Source organism: Lactuca virosa, chromosome 5 (assembly GCF_052849685.1).
Source record: "Lactuca virosa cultivar CGN04683 chromosome 5, Lactuca_virosa_CGN04683_v6, whole genome shotgun sequence".
Classification (NCBI taxonomy): domain Eukaryota; kingdom Viridiplantae; phylum Streptophyta; class Magnoliopsida; order Asterales; family Asteraceae; genus Lactuca; species Lactuca virosa.
The window spans coordinates 121,698,943-121,721,024 of NC_136430.1; the positions used below are offsets into that span (position 1 = coordinate 121,698,943).

General features: G+C 32.2%; 1 protein-coding gene across 1 annotated transcript; it reads right to left on the reverse strand.

The window, feature by feature from the left end:
• Window positions 1-648: 648 nt before the first annotated feature.
• Window positions 649-2,927, reverse strand: LOC145111696 (uncharacterized). Its single transcript, XM_079047954.1, has 3 exons — window positions 2,633-2,927; window positions 2,167-2,414; window positions 649-711 (listed from the first exon to the last, which is right to left on the reverse strand). Exons 1-3 carry the CDS (start codon window positions 2,925-2,927, stop codon window positions 649-651), a joined length of 606 nt encoding a protein of 201 aa, XP_078904080.1.
• Window positions 2,928-22,082: the final 19,155 nt, after the last annotated feature.

Below are 22,082 nucleotides of genomic sequence, written 5' to 3' on the forward strand. Positions count from 1 at the left end.
CAGTTTCTTGTTGAGTGCAGTCAAAGTCATGCAAACTATACTGACTTGAATCTTGAGTAGGACGGGGAATGGTAGAAGTTGGCCCCCAACTATGAATGCCTGTCGCAGTCGCGCCTTCAAACAACTGTGTGCAAAGTTCGGGGTACGGTAGTGGCGTGCGTCTCAAAGAATCCACATGTTTGTTTGACTGTTTGGAAAAAATATTTTATTATTTAAACATGATAATATATTTTTTATAACTAAACAAATTACCTTCGATTCTAGTTCCCATTCTTCTTTGGAAAGATTGAAGGTGTTGGTTGTTGCATTATACACGTTACCGGTTTTGTCTTTTAACTTCAAAAAGGCACCAAACTTTGACTTTAGGTAGTCATAACGGTTCTTCATTTGTTTTTGGTCAGCAATAAAATTATGTTCAATTTTTAATGTTTCAGCTACATTCCTCCAAGATAGTGCTTTCAAACTACTCCCTTCACGTCCATTGATTGTAACTTCACGTAAACAAGCTTCTAGAAACGTTTTCTCTACACCTTCAACCTTCCAACTAATCCTATCCTTCTTTTCTCCCATTTCTTTGATCAATTCAACAAAAAAATGCATGTTTTAGCAACAAGTTAAACATTAGAAATACACATTTTCAACAACAATTTACGCAAACAAAGGCACATTTTCAACGACTACTTCAACAAAACAAATGCACATTTTCAACAACTGCTTCAACAAAAAAGGCATAATTATAAAAACTAATGCATATTTCATGATAACAGCAAGATTGAACATTAAAAGTTGTGTATAAAAAATCAACCAAAACATCAAAAATTCAAAATTAACATTTTATGATATCCATTGAACACATTCAAATTCAATCTTATATCATCAAAATCGAGTATATAACATCAAAATCGAGCCTATACCATCAAAAATTCAACATCAACATTTTTTCATATCCATTGAACACATTCGAATTCGATCGTATATCATCAAAATCGAGCATATAACATCAAAATCGATCCTATAAGATCAAAAATTCAACTTCAACATTTTATCTTATCCATTGAACACATCAAAAATCAAGCATATAAAATCATAAAAATATTGATTACAATTGAACAAAACAGGGCCTGATTACTATAACATAAAAACTTGATTTCTATTATGTATTTTCGCATTAGGGTTGAAAGAAGGAAGAACCATAAGAAGATCAATCGAAATCATATAGATTACAATTGAATAAATTAAAAAAAGCACTTATTTTACGTTACAGCAGGAAGAAGACGAGATGGGTGGTCGGCGTCCGTGGTCGGCGTCGTCGGCGAAGGGTTACAGGCGAACAGATGTAGGCGCCACAGGGGAAGAATCGGCAGGAACAAAACGTGAAGAAAGACGGTAGGAAGAGACGGTTCGATCGTGTAGTTTAGGGAAAAACAAAACACACGTTCCTTTTTTTTCAGACGTTGTTCCTTATCTGATAAATTAAGAGGTCTTTTTTATTTTAAGAGGTAAAAAGTAAGACACAAACAAACGATCTGAATCTAAATTTTTCAGATATTGCCTCTTAATTTTCTAATTAAGAGGTAAACAAACAGGGCCATAGTCGTCGCTTGTTTTGCGGTCCATAATTTCATAAGGAAATGCGATATTCATGATGAGTTATTTATGGCGTTCGAGGAGAACAATGGTCACACACAAGGGGGAGAGAATGATGGCCAAAATATACACGATATGGAATGGGGTTCACAAGGCAATGAATACATGGATAGTTTGCGTGATCAGATTGCGAATCAATTGGGCTAAATTTAAATTTATAGGATCTTATTTGGATTTTAGTATGATTGGGTGGATTTAAAACTATTTATGTTTGATTTGGATTTGTGTTTAATTTTAAATTTATGTTAAATTTGGATTTTATATGGTGTTTATATTTTTTTGATACCTATTTAAGAAATTTATTAGGTTATTTTCTAAACAAACACTTGAATTCAATAAAAAATAAAACAGAATGGTAAAATGGTCATTTTAATAATTCAGCACAGCAATTCAGATGTCCCAACCAAACAGCATGTTAAACATTCAGCTCTTAAAATTTCAGACCCTCTTAGAAATTCAGACCTCTTAAAAATTCAGATCTTAAAAATTCAGATCTTAAAAATTCAGATCCTTCCAAACAGCCCCTATATCGATTTGCACTGAAAATGGAAAAGGAGCCATTCGCTTTAGGATTGAGAATCTCGCCTTCAAAACACCGTATCCACGTTCAATAACATTTCTGAGTTGCGCATGTGCATGATTGAATTTTTCTTCCTTAGTTAACGGACGTCGCCGTCGATAATCGGATAACCAATATCTCGTGTTGCAGTAAGGAGCCATAAATCCACGAGTGTTGGTGTATGCAGCATCGCAAATGTAATATTTATCTATAAACATGAGTGAATAGAAATTTAAAATCCTATTTTATAATAAATTTGAAAAGAATTGAACAAACCTGGAGGAGGGAATGGAAAGCCTGAACTCGGGTTAAATGCAACTTCATTCAAAACTCACGAATCATGTGTTATGCCCTCCCACCCGGCCCATACGAATGTGAATATCATATCAAAATCACAAATTCCTAACACATTTTGAAAGGATTCACCTTTTCCTCTTCCCCTGTAGCGAGTTTGTTGATCAGCAGGCACGACTGCATGTACAAGAGTTCCATCTAACGCACCTATTGCTCCAGGAAATATTTCTTTTAGCCTACGATGTCTCTCTGAGGAATTGACGGCTGCATTTGAATTCGTTGGCACAATAACTTCTTTTGCAAAAATCATCATTGCATTTAGCACCTCATGAAAGCATCTATGAACAGTTTTTTTAGAGTGTTGAAACCTTCGTTTGATAATCCTGAATCGTTTATTATGTGCTATAGTTGTCAAGAACATAGCCATCTTTTCTTCAACGCTTATATGTCTACTACTTTACAACCAATTGTTTCGTCTAAAATGATTGCATAAAAGTACATACGCTTCACGTGAAAGACGCATCAGGTCATGACATTGTGTAGAAGTTTCATGTAACAATTCTTGTGTATGTTGATGACCGCTCATTTCCGAATCGTTATCAATTGCCCTTCCAATTCTATTGGATGCTAGATTCAACCAATAGCAATTAACATAGTAAAATGAAAAATGCAATTTCTTCATCCGAATCCATAAGCAATCTGTTATTTTGAAAATACATAACAATTATGTTAACATATAACATAAAAATTCATCCAAAAACATCAAGTCATTCATGTCATATAAAAATCTAGTTCAAACCAAAGATCAAGTAATACAAAACATCAAGTCAAAACATCTAGTTATCCAAAAAAAACCATCAAACCATTCAAAACATGTAGTCATTCAAAACATCTACTTATAAAAAAACAAAAAACCATCGACTCAATCAAAACTTAACGAAACATTCCATAATGTGCTCCAACAGTCTTGACCCAATTCTCACAAATAGCTGGATCAATGGTTAACCACACATGCCTCTTATCCGCACCTTCACCAAAAAGAGAAACAGCAGTAGTGTATCTTGGGTCAAATATTCCCCATCCTAACTTCTCCAACTTTTCCATACACACTCCCAAATTTGAAGAAGTTTGTTTTTCCACAAATATCTTAGCAACTGTTGCAATATCTTCCCCGATTTCAAGCAATCTTGAATTCGCTGCATCTTTACCCTTATCTTTACTTTTATTTTGACTCTTTGCCGAATCTGTAGTCTTTTGTTTTTTTGATGGCGCGGAGGACTCTTCACTGAGACCTACAGTTTCTTGTTGAGTGCAGTAAATGTCGTCAAAGTCATGCAAACTATACTGACTTGAATCTTGAGCAGGACGGGGAATGGTAGAAGTTGGCCCCCAACTATGAATGCCTGTCGCAGTCGCGCCTTCAAACAACTGTGTGCAAAGTTCGGGGTACGGTAGTGGCGTGCGTCTCAAAGAATCCACATGTTTGTTTGACTGTTTGGAAAAAATATTTTATTATTTAAACATGATAATATATTTTTTATAACTAAACAAATTACCTTCGATTCTAGTTCCCATTCTTCTTTGGAAAGATTGAAGGTGTTGGTTGTTGCATTATACACGTTACCGGTTTTGTTTTTTAACTTCAAAAAGGCACCAAACTTTGACTTTAGGTAGTCATAGCGGTTCTTCATTTGTTTTTGGTCAGCAATAAAATTATGTTCAATTTTTAATGTTTCAGCTACATTCCTCCAAGATAGTGCTTTCAAACTACTCCCTTCACGTCCATTGATTGTAACTTCACGTAAACAAGCTTCTAGAAACGTTTTCTCTATACCTTCAACCTTCCAACTAATCCTATCCTTCTTTTCTCCCATTTCTTTGATCAATTCAACAAAAAAATGCATGTTTTAGCAACAAGTTAAACATTAGAAATACACATTTTCAACAACAATTTACGCAAACAAAGACACATTTTCAACGACTACTTCAACAAAACAAATGCACATTTTCAACAACTGCTTCAACAAAAAAGGCATAATTAAAAAAACTAATGCATATTTCATGATAACAGCAAGATTGAACATTAAAAGTTGTGTATAAAAAATCAACCAAAACATCAAAAATTCAAAATCAACATTTTATGATATCCATTGAACACATTCAAATTCAATCTTATATCATCAAAATCGAGCATATAACATCAAAATCGAGCCTATACCATCAAAAATTCAACATCAACATTTTTTCATATCCATTGAACACATTCGAATTCGATCGTATATCATCAAAATCGAGCATATAACATCAAAATCGATCCTATAAGATCAAAAATTCAACTTCAACATTTTATCTTATCCATTGAACACATCAAAAATCAAGCATATAAAATCATAAAAATATTGATTACAATTGAACAAAACAGGGCCTGATTACTATAACATAAAAACTTGATTTCTATTATGTATTTTCGCATTAGGGTTGAAAGAAGGAAGAACCATAAGAAGATCAATCGAAATCATATAGATTACAATTGAATAAATTAAAAAAAAAGCACCTGTTTTACGTTACAGCAGGAAGAAGACGAGATGGGTGGTCGGCGTCCGTGGTCGGCGTCGGCGGCGAAGGGTTACAGGCGAACAGATGTAGGCGCCACAGGGGAAGAATCGGCAGGAAGAAAACGTGAAGAAAGACGGTAGGAAGAGACGGTTCGATCGTGTAGTTTAGGGAAAAACAAAACACGCGTTCCTTTTATTTTTTTTTCAGACTTTGTTCCTTATCTGATAAATTAAGAGGTCTTTTTTATTTTAAGAGGTAAAAAGTAAGACGCAAACAAACGATCTGAATCTAAAATTTTCAGATATTGCATCTTAATTTTCTAATTAAGAGGTAAACAAACAGGGCCTAAAACCTCAAAACATCAATTTCTCACTTCCCTCCCACTTTCTACTACCGACAAACTCTTGTAGTCGCTACCGCCGTCGATGTCCGCCCACCACCGGCTCACCAGAATCAATTCGTCATCGGTGTCGCGTCCAGTTCTGTGATTGTTATTTATGTCGCTAATCGCCACTACAACACCACCAGCGAAAGACAAGGCTAAATCAACGAACTCCGGCAAGTGACGATGCAGATCGAAGAGCGAAAATGCAGATCGGCGACTGGCAAGTTCAGATCTACGAGTTAGGTGAACGACAAGTATCCACAATAATCGCCTCCTTCTAGATATGTTCATCTCCGATCTCCTCCAGCCACTTTGTTCATCTTAGATCTCCTCCAACCACTTTGTTTATCTCAAATCACCACCTCCCTACTGGTGATCTACTTATCTTATTGAAATAGAAGATTAAATAACATCAGTAATGTCGTATACAATCACAAACTATAACTGCAAAAATCCAAATATACCTTTAAACTACCATCGTGCATTGACCTCCGACACCTTGTTACCGGAGCAGGTGTTCCTCTCTATTTTCTGGCCGCTCGGTACTAATGTTTCGCTGGAGAAGAAGAACTTCAAGCTTGTTAATTTGTTTCATTTTGGTTTACAAAGTGCTTTTGTTAAAGAGACAAGAACTAAACGACTTGAATTTAGAAAGACATAAAAGGTAATCATTTAGTGTTTATTTTACAGTTTCCTATAAAACTTTACTATGCATCGGTTACTATGGAGGGAAAATTGGAGCTAAGAGGTTTCGAACCTGGGTTTCTTCCCTTTAAAACCAAGACCCTTACCACTACACCAAGCAATTTTGCTTGAAACTCTTGCTGAAAAATTAAACTTAATATATATCACGCAGGTGTTGTTTTATTTATTAATTATTATTATTATTATTATTATTATTTATTATTATTATTACAATTATTTTTATTATTATTTACTATTATTATTATTTATTTATTTATTTATTTATTTATTATTATTATTATTATTATTATTATTATTATTATTATTATTATTATTATGAATTTATGCATATAGTTTTATGCGTATAAAAATGTATTTATAAACATAAGCATACATATTTATTTATTCTAAAAATGTGTGTATACATATATTCGTACGTTTATTTTTACATATTTATATATGTATGTATGTATGACAAATTTATACTTTTTTATATGTTTTTGTATGTATAAAAAAGTTTTTATACATATAAATAACATTTTATATGTATAATAAAAGTTTTTTGTTTGTATAAGTTTCTTTAATACATATAAATAACATTTTATACATTTTTTATATAGATAAAATCATATAAATAACATTAAAATGTTTTTAATATAAAATCATACAAAGACATTTATATATGTATTTATAATGTATTTTTATATTTGTATGTATACAGTATGTTAAAGATATAAATATGTTTTTTTTAATATAAAGACATTTAAAACCGTATTTATAAATAATAATAATAATAATAAAATAATAATAATAATAATAATAATAATAATCATTTTATACGTATTAAAACCGTATTTATAAATAATAATAATAATAATAATAATAATAATAATACTAATACTTGTTATTTAATTATTCCAGCAAAATACACATTACATATATTAAGTTAGGAGTTATAACACAAAATTCATTCTAGCTTGGTGGAAGTTGTTATCCCTTATGGATTGGGAGAGGCATTATCGCACAAAAAATCTGATTTTGGGCATAATCGACAATTTCATGTAAAATTGAGGGCTTTTATGACAAAAACCCTTTACTTTTTGCTTCTTATGTACTTTTCTTTTTGAACTTTTAGCTTTAAGCATGTTTTATGATTTTTTTTTGTTTCAAAGAGTTTATTTAAATCTTAAAATTTTAAATTATTAATTATACATGTTTTATGTTTGAATTTTTTTTAAGAATGTATCATTATATTATAATTAAAGTCTTTTTATTCTAAAAATTTTGCTCCGTCTTTGATACTTGTGATAAAAAAAATAGTTTTGTTTCAACCGTTTTTCTTTTAATTAAGGTGTGAATTTAATGTCTTAATATCTCATTTGTCATATGCTTTTTTTCAATCTTATTTTGAACTTCTAATAAGTTGTGAACCCATGTTTATTTTTTTATTTGTTATAATATTTGCATAAAATAGTATTCAAATTTTATGTTTTATGGTTGTTATTTTGTGAATTTAATTTATAATGTGTGCTATTATGTAATTTTTTTCTTGAATTTAGTTTTTTTTAAGTTGTGAATTGTGATGTTTTAATATTTCAATTATTGTTTAGTTATGTTAATGTTAGTTTTAAGTTCGTAACTGAGTGAATTAATATGTTTTAAGTTGTGAATAATACGAATGAGAGTTGTAAACTGCTTTATTAAACTGTGAATAAGAGTCATGAAATACTCTATTAAACTGTGAATTTGTGTGGTGCACACAAAATATTTGATGAAATACTTCCAAAAAATAAATTATGTTTTTAAGTTGTAAATACTATGAATGAGAGTCTTAAAATTCTTTATTAAATTGTGAAAACAGTCTTAAAATATAAATTTTAATTTTAGAAAATGCTCGTGAATGTATATTTTTATGTATTAAACTTCAAAATTACTATATTAAGCTGTGATTATTTATATTAAACCGTTATTTGATTGTATTAAGCTGCGAATTAACTATATTAAACTATGAATTGAGTATTAAATTGTGAATTTTTTGTTTGCTTCTGAAATATGACATGAAAGCAACATTATGCATAGAGTTGATTTAATTTAATTTTGAATAAAGTATGTAAAATTTAAATTGTAAATATTTGTTTAATAAACTTTGAAAGAAGCACTAGCCTATAAATAAATGTATATATGTAAGTTTTAAGTTAGAGAATATGGTTGAGAATGTATGATTTTATGTATTAAACTGTAAATTTTATATATTAAGCTATGAATATTGTGTACTGAACTGTGAATTGATTGTATTAAGTTGTGAACGTTAAGGAATTTTGTGTTTAAAATCTGAATGATTTATGTATGAATGTTTGTATTATTTTTTATGAATATATTAAAAATTTCTATTGTATAAATATGTAAGAATATATTAATTTTTATAATTATTTTTGCATTAAAATCTTACTCAGTAAATCAATTTGTTTATTAAATTGTGAATATAATATTTAGCTATGAATTCATGATTTAATATACAGATCTGTTTTGGAAGAAATGATAGTTGCGAAAGCAACACATGTAGTTGGTGGCGGTGTGTGTTAGTTGTGGTGGTGGGGGTGGTAGAGTTTGGGTTTGACTTATTTAAATTTGTGAATTAGTGTATAATGAAATGTATTACGTTGTGAATCTTTTGTGTTAAACTAAAAATGGAGTGCACTAAGTTGTATACATTATATTAATTTTGTGTTAAAATATAAACGAATGTATGTATGAAAATATTATATCGCATATTAGTGGATTAATATAATTATTAAACTGTGCATATGGTATTATATATTTTTTTAAAGAAATGTACAATTTAAAAAGAGAAAATTGATTTTGTCAAGATATAATTCCATTTTTTTTTATTAAATTTTCTATATATTGCTGCAAAAATTAAATTATATGTGCTAAAATGTATTACCAAATAAATAAGAGCTATATTTTTTTTTATTAAACTGTGAATACGACCAGAAATGTACCACTAAATTTGTTGTTTATCTGGCGCGGTCCAGCGGTGGTCCCGCAACAGTTTGACGACAAGTGGCAACTAATTATATACTAGGAAATGAAAATAATTTCTTAATACAATATAAATGTTCGTTTTGCCCAAAATGTCGTAATGAAAACATTTTTTTAAAATGATTCTTATGGTTCTTAACTTTTTTGGGTTCTAATTTGAACCAATATATATATATATATATATATATATATATATATATATATATATATATATATATATATATATATATATATATATATATATATATAGTAAAAAAATTGAAAAAAAATAAAAATCATAAAATTGAGCATAGTTACCAGTTACTGGGTGACATATATATATATATATATATATATATATATATATATATATATATATATATATATATATATATATATATATTAATGAGATTAGATGCGGAAAGATAAGAAATGCGGAATAAATAAATACTGGAAAGCTATAAATGACTGAAAGCTATAAATGAAATAAATGACAGTATTTAAATGACATAAAGCGTTAATAAAATATATAAATATATATATATAGTAGGTGGTGTTAGAACGGGACTTGTGGAACGACTGTTTTGTCAAGTTGTTAGTCAAATAAATGACTAACAGGCTTAGGGTTGGACTGGATCTTAATAGACTGTGTCTCTATTTGTTCAAAGTTCAATCCAGTAAGTAACAATAAGTTCTTTTTATGTAACAATGAATTGTTTACAAAACGATACAAAATACACGGGTAATGTTTTTTGTATGTGGGTATGAGTTTTTTTTAAGGTGATTTGATGAGGTTGAAGTGGGTATTTGGAGAGTGGTAGAAGGTGGAATAAGGTTGTAGTTTTGGTGGTATAAGGTAACAAAGAGGGTGATGTTGAAAAAGCTTTGGGTGGTTATGAATATAGATTTTCGTAGTAAATCTCTCTGGATAGCCAATTCTCTCTCGCGTCTCTCTGGGGTTTGCAGTGGTCAAAAAAATCGAGGAAAAATCCTGGATGTAGGTAAGGTCCTGAATAATTTGCGGTGAAAATCTCTCCTGTATTATCTTGTTGAGTTGTGCTCGGTGAATTTTTTCTTAACTTGCAAATTCTGATGTCGAAAAACAGCAAGGTGGTGATGGTTGTGGTGATTTGAAAGGGTTTTTGGAGGAGGTTTAAGGAGGGTATTGGGAGGGTGTTTGGAGATTATTTTGAGGGTGTTTTGAAAGGTATTTGGAGGTTGTAAGGAATTTGATATAAGGTGGTGAAGGTTGGAGGTGTTCTTGGTTGGGAGAGATGTAAGATGTATGGAGATATATTACAAAGGAAAAAAAACACTCACACTCTCACACACAAACTCACGTATACATATATGAGAGAACAAATATCTTCTTCTAGCTTTAATGATGAAAAGAAGTGGGGAAATAATAACTAGCTTGCAATTTGTAGTAGGAAAAACGTGGCATGGGTTTGCTTCATCATTCCTTTGCTTTTTCTTTTCACCTTTCCACCCAAAATATATGAATATATATATATATATATATATATATATATATACACACACACACACACACATATATATATATATATATATATATATATATATATATATATATAATACATATACACACACACACACACACACATATATATATATATATATATATATATATATATATATATATATATATATATATATATATATATATATATAGACACACACACACACACACACACATATATATATGTATATATATATATATATATATATATATATATATATATATATATATATATATATATATATATATATGTACACACGAACACTTGTATATATATATATATATATATATATATATATATATATATATATATATATATATATATATATATATATATATATATATATATCCAATTGTGAATTGAATTTCCATTTTTGACCCTTGAGGTTTTTAAATTCTTGACAATTTTAGTCTTGATTTGTTTTGTCTTCAAACGACCAAATATTGCGTCTATTTTTCCGTCTTTGCGTATTTCGTCTTTTGCATATTTTTCTATTTCATAATTAAGCACGAATCCACGCAACCTGAAATAACTGATAATATTTGTTAGATAATATAAAACCAGTTCGTCTTATTTCAGTGATGATCACATATAAAAACATTTTTCAAAAATTTCCCCCTATGTGATCATTGATGAAATAAGGATAGATATAATCACATTAACAGTTTTAATATTGAAGATTTGGGATAAAAGTTTTGTCAATGAGAAGATATATATAAAACCATTGTAATCGTTTTGAAAGTTTGTGACTTGGTTTAACATATCTTATGTAAAAGATTTTCAGAAATTTGTTTCCGAATCAAAGTCTCGGGTTCGGTTATCAAAGGGTAGTCATATATGTATCTAAAGAAATTTCTTAAGATTTTATAGCATTATTTCTGACGACAAGTGGTCTAACAGGTCGATTCAGATGAACGCTCATAGGTATAGCTCACACTTCACTTGGGTGTTTGGTTGTTCTGGCAGCATAACAAGTTAATGATCACTAAAAATGAGTGATATCTCTCTCTGACGACTCACACTCATATTGGAGGTGTTCAGCTATGCTTTTCCTGTAAAGTCACTTAGTCTCATTATTAGATAATCAATCACATAAGACTGGTTTCGGCATTACTCAGCGGGTTTCTTCATTCATGCCATTAAAGTTCACTCTCTCTCCGTCGGGAAATACATGTAGAGGGGTTTAGCAATTTTCATAGTGCAGTTTGCAACTAAGATTCTTCAGTGATGAAGGCTACACTATCCCGGGAAATCCATTGTTGTTGCAGCTTCTTCTTTGATAGTATCCTGTTTGTTGATCAATATCGATTTATTGTAAAAAGATATTTTGTTTTAGCATTGAGAATTTGCTACATTTGAGACCTTTTTAAGAGTATTTGACTTGAGTGATTGAGATATCTTCTTTTGTGAAAAATGGTTAAAACAAATCGCGAGATTTTATGATTTTTGTTTTGAAATAACCATTTGGTTGAAAGTTTGTTTGAAAATACCAAATATAGAATATTTTTTTGTTTTGTTTGGTATATCTTTATTGAATCCATTTGTTTTCTTGTTGATTTGTCTTTGAGGATTGGATGTTGATAGATATTTGTTTCTCCTTCGGTTTTCTTGTAAGGATATGTCGTTGTTTGCTTGATGGATCATGGGATCGCAAGTCTTCATTTTTGGTTGGCTTTTATCTAGGTAGGGATAGGTGGCATAAAAGACAGTTTGTCTAGTATGTAAGAAATGAATGTATCGTCCCTGGTCATTTTGATATCTAAGCAAAAATGAGACCGTGACAAGGTATAATTGGGTATACCTTATAAGCAATAGTGACACACCTAAGCTCACAAGAAATGATTTCCACAATGATTTAGATCGACGAGGCACAAATTCTCACATGGGTTTTTGTTTTCATCTGAACCTCCTAACCTTATGTCACTTGATTGTTTAAAATCGTCAATAATGAAATAAAATCGAAGGAAATAAAGTTATATACATTATGAAAAGTAGGATATTTGAACCTTCACTCCAATTGAGAATCAATATGACTTAAAATCTTCATCGAGCATAAGCATCTGAAAATTAAGTCAAGAGAAGATTAATCACAAGGTTCTATAAAAGCTTATTATGGCAAGTCTTTTATTAAATTTTTTTTTTTTGAAGATTTGTTTTTCTGAATGTTTTTGGAAATATTGGTTATTTGAATGTTTTTGGTATTTTTGAAAGGAAAGCAATTTTCAATTGTTTTTGAATTTTTCTTTTGAATGAAAATAAACACACTTTTGTACAAACAAAAAGTAAAAGTTTAAGGATGGATGTTATCTGGATTTAACATTCCTACACGGCCTAGGAAGTATTGAAACTTTGTTTCATCGAGAGCCTTAGTGAAGACATCGGCAATTTGATCTTCGGTGTTGATGAAGTGCAATTCGATATGACCCTTTTGAATGTTGTCTTTGATGAAATGATATCGAATGTCGATGTGCTTTGTCATGGAATGGTGAACGGGATTGTGAGAAATGGCAATTGCACTGGTTGAGTCACAAAATATGGGAATTTGTGAATTTTTGAAGCCATAATCTCGCAGTTGAGTTTGCATCCATATGACTTGCGAACAACAGCTGGCGGCAGCGACGTATTCAGCTTCTGCTGTTGATGTGGATACACAAGTCTGTTTCTTTGAAGTCCAACTCACTAGTCTACCTCCTAGGAATTGACAGCTACCAGATGTACTCTTTCTATCTAACTTGCATCCTCCATAGTCTGAGTCGGTGAAAGCGTTCAGCTGAAAATCGGATTTAGCTGGATACCAAAGGCCAAGTTTGGGAGTGCCTTTTAGGTATTTGAAGATGCGTTTCACAGCAACTACATGGGATTCCATAGGATTTGCTTGGTATCTGGCACAGACACATGTAGAAAACATGATGTCAGGTCTGCTGGCAGTGAGGTATAAGAGTGATCCGATCATTCCACGATATCTTTTCTGATCAACAGGTTTGCTATTTAAGTCTGCATCGATTTTGTATCCAAAAGCCATTGGGGTTTTTGCGGTATTGGATTTGTCCATTGAAAAGCGAGTGAGTAGGTTTTTGACATAATTCTCTTGGTTGATGAAAATGCCATCAGTTGACTGTTTGATTTGAAGTCCGAGAAAAGTAGTCATCTCCCCAATCATGCTCATTTCAAATTTGCTCTTCATTAGATCTGCAAACTTAATACTCAAAGATTCATCAGTAGAACCAAAAATAATGTCATTAACATATATTTGTACGATTAAAAGATGTTTATTATAGATTTTACGAAAGAGGGTTTGATCGATTGAACCTCTTTTAAAACCTGATTCTTCGAGAAAGGTTGTCAATGTGGCATACCAGGCTCGGGGTGCTTGTTTCAAGCCATAGACAGCTTTCTGCAATTTGAAGCTGTGATCAGGAAATTTGGGATCTTCGAAACCTGGTGGTTGTTGGATGTATACATCGCGATCTAACTCTCCATGTAGGAATGCACATTTAACATCCATTTGGAATACTTTGAAGTTCTTATGTGCAGCATATGCAAGAAAGATGCGAATTGCTTCAATTCTGGCAACTGGAGCATATGTTTCATCGTAGTCGATTCCTTCTTGTTGTGAATATCCTTTGACTACGAGACGTGCCTTGTTTCGACAAACGATTCCTTGATCGTCAGTTTTGTTTCTGAATACCCATCTTGAACCTATAACAGAAACATCGGGTGGGGTAGGGACAAGATTCCATACGTCATTTCTTTCAAATTCTTCTAGCTCTTCTTGCATAGCTTTTACCCAGTCTGGATCTTTGAGAGCAGAATGTATGGTTTTGGGTTCAGTCATGGATAAGAAGGTTCCAAATAAACAATCATTAGAAGTTGCGGCTCTAGTTTGGATGCCTGAGTTTGGATCTCCGATGATTTGGTCAGTTGGGTGGTTTCTGGTCCATTTTATTAAGCGATTCTCTTCCGCTATAATAATTGGAATTTCAGTTTCCCATTGTTCTTCTCCGGGAGTTTCATCTTGGAATAGGTTTGAAGGTTCCCCCATAAATGATGCATCGGGATTGTTTTGGATATTTGGGGATGGGGTATTTAAAGGAGGATTTGGTGTTTGTTCCAATGAAGAAGTATGTGTAGGTGGTTCCCCCTCGAATTGATCGGCATCATTTCGGTTTGTTTGTGGAGTTCCTTCAGTGGTTGTTCCTGTAGAATCAATAGAAGTAGTTAGAAGTTCAGAATTGTAAGCGGTTTTGGGTTGTTCAAAAAGTAAATCAAGATCGATTTCAATATCTCTGTCAGGAGAAGGTGTTTGTTGAATTGGATTTTGAAAAATATTATCGATCATTTTTGAACCAAAATGTTCACGATCCAATTTCCTGACATAAAATTCATCGAAATGAACATCGGTACTTTCTTCAATTACTCTGGTACGTTTGTTCAGTACTCGATAAGCAGCTGAAGAAAATGAGTAACCAAGGAAAATTCCTTCGTCCGACCTTGATTCAAATTTTGAGAGGTGGTCTTTATTGTTCTTTATGAAGCATCGACAACCAAAAATATGGAAAAATTTGATGTTTGGTTTTCGGTTGTTAATGACTTCATATGGTGTTTTATGAAGATGTTTATGGATTAAGGAACGATTTTGAGTGTAGCAAGCTGTGGCTATTGCTTCTGCCCAGAAGTATTGTGGCAGATCAGCGAAGATAAGCATTGATCTTGCAGCTTCACATAGAGTTCTGTTCCTTCTTTCGACAACTCCGTTCTGTTGTGGAGTGTATGGGGCTGAGAAGTTATGTTCAATTCCTTTGTCTTTGAGAAATGAATCTAGAGTCTTGTTTTTGAACTCTAAACCATTATCACTTCGGATTCTTTGAACAGGTCGTTTGAGCTTCAGTTCGATTTGTTTTATGAAGTTGATCATCTCTTCAGGTGCTTCTGATTTTAGTCTTAAGAAGAAGACCCAAGTAAAGCGCGAGAAGCCATCAACGACAACAAGAATGTACTTTTTCCCTTGTATGGTTTGGGTTTTGGCAGGGCCACAAAGGTCTATGTGCAGCAATTCTAGTGGTTCGGATACACTATATTCTGAGATGCTTTTGTGAGTGGATTTGGAAAGTTTTCCCTTTTCACATGCAGCACACAGAGTTTCATTATCAAGCTTCAGAAGTGGCAGTCCTCTAACAAGATCATCGCCGATCAGTTTGTTGATGTACCCAAAGTTTAGATGGGAAAGGCGGCGGTGCCATAACCAACTGATATATGCTGGGGCTTTTGATAGCAGACATATATCGGGTTTACCATAGATAAGATCCATGTCAAGTGGATACATATTTCCGGCACGGTAAGAATCAACAATGATTTCTTTGGTTTTGGCGTCCATGATCAAGCTTCTTTGTTTGGTGAATAGGACTTCAAGATTGTTATCACACAGTTGAGAAACACTGATGAGGTTGTGTTTCAGGTCATCGACATAGGCAACTTTCTTTATGGTGAAGTTACCATTTGTTATGTTTCCATAACCCTTGATTTTTGCCGTCATGTTGTTGCCGAAGGTAACGTCTTGATTGGTTTGGGTGGGTTTGAAGTCACGAAGGTAGTTTCGGTTTCTTGTCATATGCTTGGAGCAGCCACTATCAATATACCATGTATCATCCTTGGGTTCTCCAGCATTAGATACCTGCAATTTAGACAGAAGATTTAGGTACCCAAATCTGAATGGGTCCTGGTTTGTTAGTTGTTTTTATTTTGGGTTTTTTGTTTACCGAACTTCTTGTAGCATTTGACTTCATATTGCTATAAGAGTTTGGTTTATAAGGATGGAATGGTTGAGGTTTGATTTTATTTATCAAATTTTCCCAAAAAGTGATTTGTTTCTGAAAATTCGTTGGTTGATAAAATCTGTGATTTGGTGAATGATATCCTAGATGTGAATTTTTTTTTGAAAAGTTCTCTTCATATCTGGGATGTGATTGGCGGTTATGAAAGGCTTTTTGAAGATGATGTTTTGAAACTTTCTGATTTGGTCGTTTTTGAAAGTTCATTGAATTTTTAAAGGTGATCTCCTGAAAGCGGTTTTCAAAAGGTTTTTGAAAAGGTTTTGGTTTTTGTTTGGAAACCTGTTTTTGAGGTATGACGTATGGTTTAACAGGTTTCTTTGGTTTGTTTTCAAAAGCCTTTGGTTTGTTAAGTGGGGTTATGGTTGCTTCATTGGTATGTTTGATTTGGTGAGTTGAAGAACTAGCAGAGTCTGTTTCAGATTTTACAACTCTTTTTATAGACTTTTTGGAAACAGTGAAAGCAGTATCATCTGGGCTACAGTTGATAACTGTTTCGTCATCTGAATCTTCCTCATTAACAGATGTGAAAAGATCTGGTAGAGTGGATTCAGAGTTTTCACAATTTGTCATGTTTTCCTGTTTAGCTAGTTCAATTTCAAAGGATTCTCTTCCAATTCCTGGTCTGTAATTCGTATCAATTTTGCCAGTTCCTAAGGTGTTTGCTTTGGTGAAAACATCATCACTTAGTTTTCTAGCAACTTTGATAGAATCCATATTCCACATCAATCTTTTGTTTTCAGATTCAAGAAAATTGATTTGTTTTAAAGAATCAGTCAGTTTTTCATTTAAAGTTTTGTATTTTTCAGTTGATTCTTGAAAGTTTTGTTTCAACTGAAGGATTTCCTTTTCTAAAACATCTTTTGTTTCAGAGGAAATGACGGACTGATTTTTTTGTTCCAAATCCTTTTTCTGAATTAGGGTTTGATTTAATTGTTCCAAGACGTGATTATAATCTTCTGATTTTCTTTCAACGTCTCTTTCCAATTTGTTCTTTATCCTTGTTGATTCTCCAAATTTGAGTTGCAAGGTTTGTAACTCAGATTTGCAGATATCGGAATTGATCATTGTGTCATGATATTTTTTGAGATCAGCTTCTAGACTTTTCTCAATCTTGGTTATATGGGACTCAAAAATTGATTTCGAAAGACCAAGTTCAGAGATCATAGACCATACCTGTTCTATGACGTTTGGAGCTCTTGAAGGTCTATCAACACCAACTACGAAACAGAAGTTTGATTGTGTTGGTTCATTGTCAGCTTCGTCTTCAGAAGTTGGCCAGTATTCCACGTTTGGTTCATGGATTGCCATCAATGCTCTTTGCTTATCTTGATTTTCCTGTTTCTTTAATTCATCGGCTTTTTGAGCGTAGTATGCCGAGTCTTTGACTTTGGTTTTGTTTTTGGCTCGGCATTCTCTGGCATAGTGATTAGTTCCTTTGCAGTTGTGACAAATGATCACTTCTTCATCACTGTCATCCTTTTGACTTTTAATCGGAAGTCTTTCAGGAGCTTGAGTTTGGATTTGTTGGGAAGATTGGGAAAGGTTCTGTTGGAATCCAAAATTTTGGTTGTTTTGAAAGCCATTGTTTTGATTAGTGTAACCTTGATTTTGGAATCCTCTGTTTTGGTTTTGAAAACTGTTGTTTTGGTTATTGTTATGATGACTTGAGTTGGGATTGTTTTGAAATCCCTGGTTTTGAAAACCTTGGTTTGAATTGTTTTGGAAGGAAGGTCTTTGAAAACTTTGTCCAAAATAAGGTCTTGGTTGAAAACCTGAGTTGTTTTGAACAGGTTGAGGTCTTAGTTGAAATCCAGAATTATTTTGTCCAAATGATGGTCGGTTTTGAAAATTTGGTTTAAAATTCGATTGACCGTGATTTGGAATAAATCTCTGGAGGTTTGTGTTTGCTACCAAAGCACACAGTTGTTGGTAGTCTGCTTCATCATTTAAATCAGATTGATCAAAAGAATTGTTCAAAAAGGGTTGGTTTTGAAAAGATGTATGATTAAAATGATTGAAGTTTTGTTCATTAAAAGATGTTTGGTTTTGAGAAGATGTGGAAACGAGAGCAAGTGGTCCTCCAAAAGCTGTAGTGGTTGGTGGGTCAATCGAGGATTCATACGATTGAAGTTCTCCATACAAATTGTATAAAGTTTCAGTATGAATGGCTGGATTTCCCTGAATGATGAGTTTAACCATCTTCCAGCTTTCGTAAAGATTGTTTAGAAACTTGAGATTTATCTCGTGCTGTGTCTTTTTGATGCCCAAATTGTTCATTTTTACCATGATAAAATTGAACCTATCATGAGCATCATGGATGGTTTCTGATGAAAGCATCTTGAAATTATTGAATACATTTAAAACAGATGTTCTTTTGTTTCCAATAATTCTTTGATTTCCACAAAAAAGATTTTTTAAATTTTCCCAGATTTGATTTGCAGTCAACAGTATTATGTCATCCATTTGACTTAGAATACTGTGGGGAATTCCAGACACAAGTTCCTTTTTGGCTTGGAGTTGCAGCCTTTTTTCGGTTTCAGCAAGAGTGGCTTGATTTGTAGCAAGAGTAGCCATATTTTCTGGAGTAACATATGTTCCTTCTACACAATTCCAGACATCTTCACTTATGGTGTTAAGATGAAGATTCATACGGCCAACCCACGAATTATACTCTTCAGGAATAAGTATGGGTGCCCGTGAACCAGATCCCAAGCTGTTAGCAATAGAAACAGAGTTCATGTTGGAATAATTAGCAGAAGACATAATAAAATTTTTGTTTTTTAAAGGATTTTGAACAATTGATATTAAAATGAAATTTTTAAAGAAAATCTTATGGAAGGTTTATAAACGCTAACCAAAAGTTTTCGACAAAAATTTCAAAGTAAATCACACAAGCTCTGAATTTTTTTGTTTAAGATTTTTTTTTTTTAAATTTTTAAAAAATTTTTTTAATAATTTTTTTTAAGGATTTTGAACAAGTGATATTAAAATGAAATTTTTAAAGAAAAGCTTATGGAAGGTTTATAAACGCTAACCAAAAGTTTTCGACAAAAATTTCAAGGTAAATCACACAAGCTCTGATACCAATTGTTGGAAATATATAACAATCTGATTACCACGAATAAAAGGCTCGGTTACCAGTTACTGGGTGACAGATATATATATATATATATATATATATATATATATATATATATATATATATATATATATATATATATATTTAATGAGATTAGATGCGGAAAGATAAGAAGTGCGGAATAAATAAATACTGGAAAGCTATAAATGACTGAAAGCTATAAATGAAATAAATGACAGTATTTAAATGACATAAAGCGTTAATAAAATATATAAATATATATATATATAGTAGGTGGTGTTAGAACGAGACTTGTGGAACGACTGTTTTGTCAAGTTGTTAGTCAAATAAATGACTAACAGGCTTAGGGTTGGACCGGATCTTAATAGACTGTGTCTCTATTTGTTCAAAGTTCAATCCGGTAAGTAACAATAAGTTCTTTTTATGTAACAATGAATTGTTTACAAACCGATACAAAATACACGGGTAATGTTTTTTGTATGTGGGTATGGGTTTTTTTTAAGGTGATTTGATGAGGTTGAAGTGGGTATTTGGAGAGTGGTAGAAGGTGGAATAAGGTTGTAGTTTTGGTGGTATAAGGTAACAAAGAGGGTGATGTTGAAAAAGCTTTGGGTGGTTATGAATATAGATTTTCGTAGTAAATCTCTCTGGATAGCCAATTCTCTCTCGCGTCTCTCTGGGGTTTGCAGTGGTCAAAAAAATCGAGGAAAAATCCTGGATGTAGGTAAGGTCCTGCATAATTTGCGGTGAAAATCTCTCCCGTATTATCTTGTTGAGTTGTGCTCGGTGAATTTTTTCTTAACTTGCAAATTCTGATGTCGAAAAACAGCAAGGTGGTGATGGTTGTGGTGATTTGAAAGGGTTTTTGGAGGAGGTTTAAGGAGGGTATTTGGAGGGTGTTTGGAGATTATTTTGAGGGTGTTTTGAAAGGTATTTGGAGGTTGTAAGGAATTTGATATAAGGTGGTGAAGGTTGGAGGTGTTCTTGGTTGGGAGAGATGTAAGATGTATGGAGATATATTACAAAGGAAAAAAAACACTCACACTCTCACACACAAACTCACGTATACATATATGAGAGAACAAATATCTTCTTCTAGCTTTAATGATGAAAAGAAGTGGGGAAATAATAACTAGCTTGCAATTTGTAGTAGGAAAAACGTGGCATGGGTTTGCTTCATCATTCCTTTGCTTTTTCTTTTCACCTTTCCACCCAAAATATATGAATATATATATATATATATATATATATATATATATATCCAATTGTGAATTGAATTTCCATTTTTGACCCTTGAGGTTTTTAAATTCTTGACAATTTTAGTCTTGATTTGTTTTGTCTTCAAACGACCAAATATTGCGTCTATTTTTCCGTCTTTGCGTATTTCGTCTTTTGCATATTTTTCTATTTCATAATTAAGCACGAATCCACGCAACCTGAAATAACTGATAATATTTGTTAGATAATATAAAACCAGTTCATCTTATTTCAGTGATGATCACATATAAAAACATTTTTCAACATATATATATATATATATATATATATATATATATATATATATATATATATATATATATATATATATATATATATATATATATATATCAGTGTTGTAAATATCGGCCTAGGCGGCGCCTAGGCGCTAGGCGGTCTGCAACTGATTACGATTAGGGGTGCTTGGCGGAAATTGGTCAATATCGGTCAAACTCGGGCTAGGCGGTCCTCGGCGGTTTTTGGCCGGAAGATTTTAAAAAATTCAAATTTTCAAAGTTTCAAATATTACACCAAAATTTACAAAACTTCAAAATTTTAAATTTTTAAATATTCAAATATTCAAATATTATACCAAATATTTCAAAATTTCAAAATTTAAAAATTTTAAATTTTCAAATACTATTTTTTCTTAGGATATATTAATTTTTAAAATAGTTTTATTAGTAATTTATGGTCCCCGATTAATCCTCCGATTAATCCTCCGCCAAACCGATTAATCGCTTGACCCCCAGTCGACCGCCGAGCTGCCGAACGATTTTTACAACCTTGATATATATATATATATATATATATATATATATATATATATATATATATATATATATATATATATATATGTGTGTGTGTGTGTGTGTGTGTGTGTGTGTTCAAATGAGAACATTTCTTAATTGAGAACATTTGAGAACAATTTAAACCTTCAAACATATAAGAAAGTTCAACTCCATCCACACCCACCCGCTCTACTGGAAGTCCCTTTCTCTCGTTTGAAGATGGAACATGTAAGACCAACAGACCATCGCCGTAGTCAACGGAATGTCATCATAATAACCGATCGCTGCCTCTCCATACCTCCCCCCGCCTCTACAAACACGATCTATGAGAGCTTCCAGGTAGTATTTTTTTCAAGTCTATACACCTGTGTTTTTCAACCTAAATTGACTTAACTTATCATGAAATTCATGAAATT

Bases quoted from the DNA above. Each gene is read 5' to 3' on its own strand.
- LOC145111696 (XM_079047954.1), bottom strand. From the start codon at position 2,927: ATGGCTATGTTCTTGACAACTATAGCACATAATAAACGATTCAGGATT. The intron at 2,415-2,632 runs GTGAATCCTTTC...TCATGTTTATAG, and splicing joins CTACAGGGGAAGAGGAAAAG to ATAAATATTACATTTGCGAT. The intron at 712-2,166 runs GTTTGGAAGGAT...TTGTTGAAGCAG, and splicing joins TGCAAATCGATATAGGGGCT to TTGTTGAAAATGTGCATTTG.